At 35.3% G+C, this 12,931-nt stretch overlaps 1 protein-coding gene across 1 annotated transcript in view; it reads right to left on the reverse strand.

The window, feature by feature from the left end:
* Nucleotides 1–12,571, reverse strand: part of ube3c (ubiquitin protein ligase E3C) — a 43,899-nt gene extending 31,328 nt beyond the window's left edge. The window contains 11 exon segments of the mRNA NM_200473.2: nt 5,690–5,877; nt 5,954–6,105; nt 6,213–6,433; nt 8,187–8,340; nt 9,005–9,162; nt 9,506–9,621; nt 9,783–9,929; nt 10,056–10,130; nt 10,406–10,459; nt 11,064–11,193; nt 12,489–12,571. Of these exon segments, the coding sequence (NP_956767.2) occupies nt 5,690–5,877; nt 5,954–6,105; nt 6,213–6,433; nt 8,187–8,340; nt 9,005–9,162; nt 9,506–9,621; nt 9,783–9,929; nt 10,056–10,130; nt 10,406–10,459; nt 11,064–11,129 (1,331 nt within the window). The 5' untranslated portion in view covers nt 11,130–11,193; nt 12,489–12,571.
* Between the last annotated feature and the right edge of the window lie 360 nt (nt 12,572–12,931).

The following is a 12,931-nucleotide window of genomic DNA, read 5'->3' on the forward strand; positions in this document are numbered from 1 at the left end:
ATTTATATTTTATTTAGATTTATATTTATTTATTTGTATTTTATACTTTCTTTTTTTTAAGCAAACAGTAAACACTTGCTAATATTAAATCAAATGAAAGTTAGATCATTCAATTGGTTTTCCTGTTGTTGTTGTTGTTTTTAAGGGGTTGGCCAAAGTATCTATATGTATCGATATTGATATCAGTGTCAGTTACTAAACCATTCAGCAACACTTTCTAAGGTGTCACGAGAACAATGCTCATCTCTGGATGTTCAGATAACCACATCTCCTGCCCATAAAACCTAAACTTCCCAGATCTCCAGGAGGACTCATAAAGTGGGAAAAATATAAACAAGCCAGTGAGCTGGAATTTCTAGTCTTTGTATGTGACCACAGGAAAGATTAAATGAGCCATTAAGCTTTATTTAGGTGAGGCACCTTCCATTAGTAAACTAGCAGACGCTTCAGGGTCGTAAACAGACCAGTGGTTCCTGTGGGGGCTCCATTTAAGTTAATGACGACCGTGGAGACAATGTAGCACGACCACAATTGCCTGACCGTAGAGGCAGTGCTACTATCACAGATTAGGCACTGTGCTTAGGTCACCAAAATCATTAAAGCTAACAGTCGTCACACCATGGTGCGAGAAATCGCTCCGGCGATTACAGCATGGTTGTTTTGTGTCAAGGGGTGAAAGAATAAATAAAGCATAATTGAAAGTAATTAGGAGTGAAAATAAGATTAAAGCTGGTGTACAACAAGCATACAAAGCACTTCTGTTTACAATATTATAGACATTTCCTCCCAATATGTTGCAGTAAACTGATTTTCAGCCAAAAATGAAAATGATGCCATTGTTTACTCATCATCCACTTGTTCCAAACCTCTTGAGTTTCTTTCCTCTTTTGAACACAAAGGAAGATATACTGAAGAACATTGGAAAGCAGCAGTCATTGACTAATGTAGTTTTTTGTTCCTAATATAGATGACAATGACTGCTGGTTTCCAACATTCTTCACAATGTCTTAATGTTTGACAAAAGAAATAAATTCATAAACTTTTGTGTGAGGAAATGGAAAGGAAATTTTCATTTTCTGGTTAACTATCCCTTCATCGTCAAGTTGCAATGCTAAAACAAAATTTACATTTATATTTAATTGTTTAACAAGTGACTTGAAAAAAACGCAGACCAACAAAAAAAGTGTTGCCAAAAAAGAATTCTCATTGAGAAATGGGTTTGACTAACACTGAAAATGTACAACTATGTGACCAGTTACTAGCCCCAAATGTATATTTAAATATATAGACACTGAAAAAAAAGACCAAATCTTAAAAAAAATAAATCATAAATAAAATAATCACAGGCCAAAAAAGAAAATCAATCAAAGCCAAAAAAAGAGTACTAAAAAGAGGCTACAGATTGTGCTGTTTTCCCAGAGACATAGGAAAAATTGATGGGGAAAAATTAACTAAGTTGTTCTAATTAGTGGTTACAGAAAGCAAGGGATTGAGTGATTTTATTTTATTTTTTACAAATTTGATAAATTAATAAAACTAATTAGATGGGCATACCAGCCACCACATTTCCATAAACAGCATAATAAAAAAAATTATTAAGATGAATAACATGATTTATTTGTTTGTTTTAATTATCTTTATAGTCTTTAAATAGCTAAAGCAAGTCCAGTCTGCTTAACACTGAGACCTTTCAATGCATAAGAACCATGCCTGCTATTTACACTAATACAGGTTTGACAATATAATGACCTTGTTTAGAGTGAAATACAGCCGTACTCTTCACTTTTAAAATATGATAATGTTTAAAAAGGCTACCAAGTTTGCATGCACACTGGGCGCTTCTTTAAAGGTTGTAAATCAAGCCCAGCTGTTATACCTCTTGTAAAACTATCCCATCCACTCCTGCAGGAATTAATCTTCCTAGGCCAGCTAATTATTTTGTACAGATATCCAATAATGATAAAGTAGTGAAGGCAGGATTTATGATAAAAGCCTTCTCTTTTTGGACGGAGCAGTAAAATATATAATCACCACTAAAAAAAAGAAAGAAAAACAAAGGCTGAGTAAATGAAACGCAAGAAAAAAATACTGAAAATAAAGCAGATTATGTCATGTATGCAAGAGCATGTAAAATATTTTAAATACATAAGAAAATCAAGAATACAGGCGAGCCAACTTAATTATTTTATGTTATACTTTACATTTCCATAATAATCATACTATGAACAATACTATGAGTTTTACTCTCATATGAAGAATTAGGATTTTTTTTTCGTCATTTTGGAACTTTCCTTTAACTGTAAAATGATTATGGTTGTGAAAGCAGCTTTTCTCCAATTAAGATGTCTCTGTCTTAACTAAACTAGATTCTTTCTGCAATAAATAGGAATATATTAATGCATGATTTTATTTTCAGAAAACTGGATTATGTAATTTATACATAGGCATACACTAATACTTGCTCTGAGATTGTTATATTTATGTTTTATTTATGCTTTGTCATTTATTTTAAAAGTTTTGAAATTGCTATAGTAATGGAGTTGAACTAAACATCAACTAAAACTTTCATTTTTTATTAGAAAATGCAAAATGTCAGCTTTTAAGAACTGCATTAGCTAACAGGGATTTGGACATACTGTGATAAATCAATTTGTAAATCTTTTAAATAAAAGTTGTTGTTTTTTTTTAAATAAAAAAATTGGAAGAAAAAAATGACCTAGAACTAGATGGCCTTAGGGGATTTTTTTAAGAATTGATTTCAATACATAATGCAGAAATCGTAGATCTCTAATACTGAGAACACATCATAAGCTCGCTGTGAGCACTTATTCTGCAGGATTAAAGGCACTACATGTGTGGAATCTTCAAAATAGTTCTGATTTAGCTGATTGGCACTGCCTTTTAATGCACAGTGCCTTTATCAATATCCTTTCCTCATTAAACCAGACAAACTTCTCTTCCCTGTCTTCTTACATCCATCTCTTCTCTCCATCACTCAGTTTACTCAAACTGAAATCCTGGTCTCATTTTGTCAACATTGCAGGATCAGAAGTACGTAGAGGAGAAAGGATTGTAGAGGAGAGCACATTACACTAATTGATGACTGACAGCAACTAAAACTGCCCTGGCAATTAAAAGAAAAGAAAAAAAGATTAGATTTAATTGTCTGTGTCTTCAGAATTGTTACTGCTTTTAGGTTTTAAAAACTAGCAGTAGGAAGGATCAAAAAAGTAACACAGCCTGCTCAAATGCTTTAAGGGTCACGAAACACCAAAACGCATGTTTTGAGCTGTTGACAGTCGTATATGTGTCCCACACTGCTAAAAACACTATTAGGACACCTATATTTCACTAAAAAGTGTAAATTGGTTGTTTTTGCGTTATTTCAAGCAAATTCGTACTTCCGGTTTGAAACGAATTTTTAAAGCTGTGTCAAGGGTCATGACATAATAGCGTTGTATTCCAGCGTGCAGACTGGGCGTCTGTGCCAGAGTGAGTCTTATTACGTCTTACAGTGTGTTGCATAAATGCATGAGTAAAGCTTGGTTAAACCAATCAGCGCGCTCTATTGTGCAACTTTATTAATATTCATTAGTGTCACCGTATTTACACGACAGAGACGCCACGTTGTGTTGGCAAAACAAGCGTGAAGTGTTGCTTTTATAGTTTGCTGCCGTTAAGTTTTGTTTTCATTTTCTCTCTGTGAGAGCTCAGAGTCACGTGTGGATTAACAGTCTACGCGACGCTCGACAACAATAACTTACGTGTCTAAGGAGGATTATTGTTTACCTGAGAGCTGTTCTCATCTGCAAACGCTGAGATCCGGATTCGCTTATAGTCTTCTCTTAATAAAGACACGGCTCTAGCTGCTGTTGATTGTCCTGTCTCTACAGATTTGGTAAGTGAGCAACCAGTGCTCTGTTTATTCAGTTTGTTCGTATTGAACTAAGTTAACTATTGCACCGAGTGTAAACATGTTAATACCACAACCAAACTTTAATCTCGTGTAGGGTTTTTACCGCATTTAGTGACCGGAATAACACACACGGCTTTCTGACGCTACCTGCCGTGTGCATCTAAGTTTCCGGGAAATGCTGAGGGTTTTTTTCTCTCATTCGCCGTGCGGTATCAAACATTGCATGAAAAATACACGCTTAGAGCAGTTCCTCGAATCAAATATCTCGTTTGTCGCGAGGGGCATGAATGAATTCCCTGAATGAAAGAGCCAAACAGCAGTTAAAGTCCAACATTTAATAATTTGGCAAATAATTCGACTACAGATGTCCATGTAGGTTAAACACCATCACTTTCTCCTGTGTGTTGATTTTGACTCTGAAACTCACGCGTGCCTAAATAGACACTCCCACACCATCCCACTTTAGTTCCTCCGACACTCCCCCCTAAACAGAGCTGGACACGCCCACTTTTCTGACTTTTTCCAAAGTAGAGGTGTGAAAACACCCTGCTGAAACGAGGGGGTTTCATGGCCCTTTAAGGACAGTTTAATGTATTTCCATTTAATGGACATCTACAGCTCTTTCAAGACTTAAGAAAAAAACCTATCTTGCAACAAAAAGGTTTTCTCTGTGCACTGAATCAAAGTCTAAATGTTAAGCCCATAGGTTAGGGTTAGTGATTAACTAAAATGAAATTGCAAACACAGTTTAGAAAGATGCAAGTTATTAAAGATGTAATGCAATGGAAAATCAGCATCAAAACCCCCTAAAAAAAATTCTAGATGTACTTGGCCAAAAACTGTAACTACTTGGTAATAATTATTTATTATTTAATAAAAAAAATTAATGTTGTCAGATTTTTTAGAATTTAACTTAAACAATACTGATTTTATTTTTTTATTTAAGACAATAGTCACATTTTATTGACATTAGTCACTTTACCAGCTTTGCCATGACAACACACTATTGCATGCAGGAGGAACAAGTACACTATGTAAAAATGTCCTGACAGCAATTTACTTGAGCAGACTTTGCTTTTCCAGGTAAGCTTGTGTGTTACATGCATAGAAATATTAACTGGTACATGAGCAGAATATTCACAGAGCGGAAAATTTTGCTATTTCAAACTGCGACTTTGGCTGGTTTCATAGAACATATCATTCCACATCCAGTGTGAAATCTGCACAGCACATCTAAGCCTTTATTTTGACTAAGACTTTATTTTTGATATTTTTCTCTATATCTTTTTCTGCTGCTAATTTTCATTGCCTGAAATTTCAGTGCATCCCTAATTTTCATGCACATCTTGTCAGGAAAGCACGGTTGAGTGATCAATAGCCCACACTCTCCACCAATGGAAAAGAAATCCAGGTAATTTCCATCTGTTGAGCATTTTAACACAGTGTTTAAGAACTTCCTCAACAGGGCGTAAAAAGAAAAAAAATCATTATTCATTGGTGCTGAAGTCAATACTTTTGACAACCCTAACAATAACAGCTGTAACTATGACAGAACTATTATTGCAATGTCATATTCAATTAAATTGTTTTTGCGTAGCTTGTCAGTGAACTACAACTCCGTGTAGTAAAATCTCCTCCATCTGACACCTCATGCTGGAGGCTTACTAGAACTGGCTTTACCAACAAAATAAAAATTGCCTTTGATTCATCGCCCTCAATGTGATGATGACTGTGAGGTTAATTTACTAGGTTTTAGTCTATTGTGTATCTGACCTGACTCGTGGCACCATCATACGGTGTTGCACCATCAACGTGTGACAGATGGAGGCCATCATGGTGAAGACATCTTCACTTGCCGAGTCTCTCCACACTAATGTTAACAGAGCATTAGTCTGCTGCTTGGTGTCCAACTTCTGTACACATTCCTCCGTTATGTAATGCACAGATATCCAACTGCCATCCTTTAAAAAAATGACACAATTGATCAAAATGTAAACTATGCTGTAAAGATGTGAATAAGCGAGAACGCGCATGTACCGGTGCTGCAGGATGCTGTACGGTCATTTCCTCCTCATCTTCTGAATCACTGTTGATGTCAGCTCTACTGTTACACTCTGTCACTGGCAACAAAGGCAAAAGCGTCTGTAGAGCATTCAGGTATAACAGCAACCCTTCCTCTGAGAGTGAACCTACGGAAGCACAACACACAATCCTCAAACCTGACTTTAAATGGGGGGTAAGTGATTATATTAGTTATTCAATGCTGTTTTAATTCTCCCTTCCATACACTACTTACTCAGTCCTGATTCTCCAACTGAGAGCACAAAGTAAAAGAGCCAGGGAGCCTGAGTTCTGGCCTGCACAGAAGAGGCTATGGTGGCCTGGAGGGACCAAAGGAAGTTTTGAAATGGGAAAGCTAGTTTTGGGTCCGACAAAGCTGGCACGAAGAAATGATAGATTTGTTCAGTGAAAGGCGCAGAGATGAACTCCTCGGTGAAGGCTGAAAAAACAAACTGCCTGTGAATGAAAAGAGAGTAGAGATTAAGAAACTGTACAGTGATACATCTGAGGTAAGTACTTTATGTATTAAGCACTAGCTTTCATATTCAAACTTAAAAATATAATACAATATAATTACTCTAATGCAGTGGTTCTTAAGCTCTTTTCATCAAGTACCACCTCAGAAAAAAATTATTCCTTCAAGTACCACCATAATGACCAGTATTGAAATACAGTAGTGTAGTAGGCCCAGTAAAGCAACTTTAGCTCTGCATAGTTTAAAAACGTGGCAGATTTACTACAATTATTAAAAATATTTATTATTATTAGCCACATTAAACATGAATAGTTTAAACATTAACACTGTACTGTGCTTATTTGTTAAAAAAAAAATTTAATAAAATGTCAACGTTTAAATCAAAATGTGCTTTTAAAAGTTCATTTAAAAATGGTAGGCTGTACTTAAATGTAAAGTGTTGACCTAAAGTAACCTATTCATCTAAACCTGGAAATGTTGCTTGGACCTCATGAATATATGCTATTTGTCATCATATTCAAATATGAACCATTTGTGATCAAATTTGAAATATGTACATATGACATTTTGGATTCCTCTGCGTACCACTAGAAGGAAGCCCACGTACCACTAGTGGTACACATACCACAGTTTGAGAACCTCTGCTCTCAATATGTTTTCAGACACACCTTTAGATATATGTGATATTTAAGAAACCAACAAACCTCCTCAATAGGACAGATTTGTACAAGAAGAACTTGCTCCCATTTAGAATACATTTTATCCAAAGTGATGGTATAATACACAAGTAATTCAGAATGACCAATTTTGCGCTAAAGACACAATGCTGTTAAAATGATCTAATCAAGACCTATTTCAATAACAAAGGCAGCATTTATTAGAACAAAAATACATTAAAATGTTTCATTTCTTTCACTCATTCATTTTCTTTTCAGCTTAGTCCCTTTATTAATCAGGGGTTGCCACAGCAGAATGAACTGCCAACTTATCCAGCATATGTTTCACGCAGCAGATGCCCTTCTAGCTGCAACCCATCACTGAGAAATGTTACATTTTTTAAAAATGTAAAATATATTTTTTTATTTTAATATCTCCTGAATAGTAATTTATTAAAGTGATGGCAAACTTCGAGACGTTTCTTTTATTCTTTGATAGACAGTAAGATTTTGACTTTGTATTAAATTATTTAAAATCTTCTGTAACATCTTAACATTAATCTTGCTAGTTTTTTATTTCTTTAAAGAAAAACAGCTTAATAAGTAAAAACATCTGGCTGGTTTGTCTGGGTACAAGTCTCTCGGTGTGTTTGTGTGTACCAGAGAGAGAGAGAGAGAGAGAGAGAGAGAGAGATAGAGAGTGAGAGAACAAACACAATACTATATGCACAAGCTTCTTCTCTCGCACTCTTGTCGTTGTTCAGAGAGAAAAGAAAAGAAAACAGCACTGTTCATCACTCTGAGTGTTAGAACGGAGGGTAAATGTTGTGTAAACATTACATGTTGAGTCAATGAGCCTGTCTGGATTTTACTACTCTCTGTAAACACAGGAGTGAGGGAATTACTGTCCCTTGGTCCACTGGAAGAATAAAGCTACCCTTCTGTGTGGCGGGACCCTTCCATCACGCACGTCAAAACAAAGACATTCCTATGGCAACGTAATTTGGATGCAGCATGTACAGTTTAAAAAGCTAGTATAAGTAAGTAGTTTTTTATATTTGGACATTTGTGTGAATACCTGGTATCTGGAGGACAGGAGCTGTATGTAAAGTGCAGAGGCTTGAGTGTGTGTTCCAGCAGTGTTTGTGCCAATGGTATGGAAGGGGTATCACTGTATTCTAGACTTGACGGCAACTTGTGATTCACTAAAACATACAGAGATCTGTAGAATCCTGAAAAAGAGAAATGTAAAAAATTGATTTAGACAGGTAATATACTCAAAAAATTGCTAGATTAAAACATATATATATATATTCTGTACAGTCTCTAACTTACTAAGGAAGATATATAGTTATGTTTGAGTAGACATGTTATATGCTGCTATAGATATGTTAGTGCTTTGGGTGTAAAAAAAAAAAGTGCAGTATAAATAAAATGCATTATTATTATTATTGTTATTGTTTTTTTTATTGCATGCCATATTCAAAAGTAGGGGATACAGTATGTAATAAGCATCTAAGAATAGTCAACATCTCATCACTCTCATGAACTTATACCACTTTATTAGATTTGGTTATCAAAATATGGAGTTTTAAATAACAAAAATAACCTTCACAGGTAAAAATGTGTTTAAATTTGGATAATAGTACAGGTTTATAACTAAAGTATAACCAACTATAACTATACTACTTTAGTTCTAAACCTGTAATATTTAGTTATTTTAATTAAAACACATTTCCACCTCTGAAAGGTCTTTTTTGCATACATGTTTGAATATGCAGAGTCAACTTTCTTCCATGTTTTCAAGAAGCAGCTTTGGACTATGTGGCAGATGGCCAATATCGGCACGTTTTTATATTTTTGTGGTCAGATAGAACATGCGGGAAAACTCTTTACCTTTCTGTACCATATAGTGCAAAATTTGCTCAATAAGTGAAGTGACACAATTTTCATCCTGTAGAAAGGGCAAGTAGGTTCTCTCAGATGAAAACACCTCCAGCATCCGCATTGGAACCGCCACATTCAGACTGTCATCTTCACATGATTGCAATAACCTTAAAGAGACAAAGAAAAGGCTTGACAACAAATCAACAAGTGTATCTAAGGGCCGAGACACCAACTGTGCTATCAGCTCGCATCTGGTCTCATGTGGACAAAAAGCTGCGCATGAACACAGTAAAACACCAAATGGATGGCAGTCCACTGAAACAAGAGAGAGCGTTCTGCACCTGCATGAAAGGAAATATCTGTAGCATTACTACACTAATTGTCAATCACCACAGAGGAATTCGTTCGTGCTCATGACCAATGGCCCAATAGTTTGGTGTGTCCCCGCCATAAAGAGTTATGACAGGTGGATACATTTTGGAAATGCGAAGTAAACATCTAATTTTGTACCTGCAACAGTGTCCCAGTAACCTCTTGATCTGAAACAGACAGATCTGTCTTTCTGGCCCCGTCAGCAGCTTGACAAACTGAGCATGATGCTTTACTAAACACTGACACATCCAGATCTACAAAGGTTAAGAAATAAACATCTTCAAATGCACAGTTATACAATGAGATTTTCAGATTCATAATTTTCATTAATCAACACCAATAGGAAAGTGTAAACAAAAAAACTGAATTGAGCGATAATTAACGGGGCAGCACAGAACATTTTTGTGGTCCTTACCATTCTTGGTCTGTCTTCACTTAGTCTGTAAAAAAAGAGAAGCTGGCGAACCAGTTGGCTGAGTATGGCACTGTCTGTAAGCTGAGGGCCAGAGCCTGACTGGCACTGACACACACAGTGGTCAAAGGAGCCCCTCTGAATGGCATACTATTTAAATAAAAGAACAGAAAACGTAGAAATGTAACTATCTGTCTGACCTCTACATGTATACAGACGGGGTTTTTTTTTTGAAAGAAGCTTCTCGGAACTTGAGTTTAGAGTACTTCCACATACTTGCTGTTTCCTGTCTTGGTATCCCCTTATGTAAGACTGAATGATGATTGCATTTTTCAATCTTTTCCTCTCATCCTGCAGGAACAAAAAAAAAACACACAAATGTGAAGTTTTCATTTAAAAAAACATGAAGTAAATCTATTTGTTCAGATCCTCAAATCTTTCTGTGACTATTTATATACAGTGTACATATTGGTACAGTCCAGAATGCATAAATGTCACTGCATTACATAAAAAAACTAAACTAAAACCTTTTCTCAGAACTAACTTTGGTCTTATTTTGCTATTAAAACATCTTTAAAATTATTAGACATACTTTAGACTTCTGATTCTGAAAATCTGATTCTCACCTCTCTTTTTCTTCGCTCTTCTTGTGTTCGATGAAGAAGTGATGCTTTTTCCTCCTGTCCAAAGTGCATGTGAGATATATATCAGTATTCAAAACTAAATAGAGTTCAGCCAAAAAATAAAATATAAATTTGTAGCTGTGACCGTGATTTATGGCTATTCATCAAATACAAGTCAGCAGATATTGGCACTTTTACATACAAAAAAAAAAGGCAAAACAAAACTAATAGTTTTGACTCATGGAGAAACAGTAAGATTTTATGAACTAAAAAGATCTGTCTGCACGAAACACAATATATCAAATATTTTTGAAATATTATTACATTTAATCCTGAGCATGTTCATGACAGTGTAAAGTAAATAAAGCAACAATGTTCACCTATTTGGACAGAGAAAATTATTACTTTGCTTCATAAGAACTCGTGAACCATAGGTATTTATTTTCCTCTGTCTGTGTATGTTTTTACAAAAAAAAGTACTTGTTGTCACACTGGCATTTCATAAAGAATTCACTTTAAAGTTGTATTTTAAAAAATGACTTGGAATATAAGGTATTATAACAATTATTTTCATGAGTAAAAATAGTGACATGCAAAACATTACATTTGTGTGAGGCAAATTTCAGCATAATTTAGCTATCACATCACATTGAAAACTTACTTTTCTGCTAGCACCACCAAGGGACACCTTAGGTGTTCTTCTGAAATCTCCCTCAAAACTGAACATGGTTACACTTTTCCCATCGAGCAGAGATCAATGAAAGTACCCCTGTTTGCAGAGGATCAAAGTGCTGTTTGTGCCAGCAGGACAGAGAAAACACAAAGAACAGGCTGCTGTTAAGCATAGCAACTAATCACATTTATAGAGGTAACGTTGGTTTTATATTCGGATATTCAGACATTTTCCTTAATAATATCATTTCAGAAAAGTATTCTTTTTAAAATTCCAAATGGGGAAATCATATTAACAGCAAATGACTATCAAAGTACAACATTGTTCACAGTGAATTTGATAGTGTTAATGTTGTTTAGAAGTCATACTTGCATGCTAAGTCTGACCGAATATTCAAAGTAACATGGTAAACAATAGAGAGACTGCTTAATGAACGAATGTGCGAATATAAAACCAACTTTACCTCTATATCACATTTCCTAACTCTCTCATAACAGAAGTTACATTTAACCTACTACACACGATGCTGAAAATATCTGTATAGAGCTTCTATAGTATAATGACACAAGGCAGGCTGTTATGCCTAAGATATTTAACTGTAGGCTTGTGGTTGACAAATAAAGGTGTAGAAGGTTTAAATGGGAGTGAATGTATACTAACACTTACTAATCTGACAATTTAGCAGATCCAAACAACAGTAAATTATGTAATAACTTTAATAAGTTAATGAGAGTAACGTAATATTTCCAGCTAGAAATGTCAAAACAATACTGCTGAAATGAGAATTATTGATTGCATGTACACATTGACTGGTTAAGAAATATACATGTAATTCATACAATTATATTACACATTCATACACCTTCGTTCGACGCATGTTGTAGAAAAGCGTTGATTCATAAGAGACAAATGCATTTGTTATGACTCAGAGAAGGATCCTCGACTTGCTACCATAAAACACGAGCAAAAGCTGACAACCGTCATCATTTATAAACGTGTTCTTTGAGGTTTTTTTGTATAAATGTGCATTCACGCTGTTAAATAGGCAAGAGTGAAATGCTTTTTTTCAGTCAGATCCACTGAAGTTCTGTTAGCCTCTCGGCTAAAGCTTCTTTGACTAGCTAGCTAATGACTCAGCAGCAGGTCAATTGTCTTTCGACACGAAAAATCCAATTTCCAGTCATGTACACATTTACGTTTATTTGAGGCAATTTTCATTTAGCAATAAATAAGACGGTAGTTTGGAAGCATCGATGCTGTGCTCTGTTCTGACATGTTAGTTCAGCTTGACACAAACTTCAGTCATATGTCGCTCTGGATGCTTCAAGAACATTCTAGTGATTTCACTGAGCTTTTACGGGTTTTTCTTTTAACATAAAAGTCGTAATATTCAATGTAATGCAAATCGTTTACCTGACTTTACAGAATGATCAGCCGAACGGTATAGTTCAGCGACTGGAAATCAAAGAAAACAAAACCGAAATCGTAGCTCTTGCTCTACCAAACAAACACAACACAGAGAACAGCCCGCCCACTAAGCAACACCGTGAAATGTTATTGGACATGACAACAGCTGCTAGCAAACGATTGGTTCAAAACGGGGTCAATAACGTAGAAAATGTCACAATTACTTCCTGGATGAATCACAGCACTAAAAGGAAACCAGTAACTGTAAGGTTTCTTCGGGAACTCCACATATTCTGTAGATCATTATATTCACTGGTGTTTTATGTCTCAGGGGAAAGAAAAAATTTGGGCTTTTTAAGACAAGACTCTTCAGATGATGTTTAGTTTAGATGTTCATGTTTAATTTTAATGAACTAAAAGTTATTACCCATCAGTTTTTGATTACATAA

This window comes from Danio rerio, chromosome 7, assembly GCF_049306965.1.
Source record: "Danio rerio strain Tuebingen ecotype United States chromosome 7, GRCz12tu, whole genome shotgun sequence".
Taxonomy (NCBI): Eukaryota; Metazoa; Chordata; class Actinopteri; order Cypriniformes; family Danionidae; genus Danio; species Danio rerio.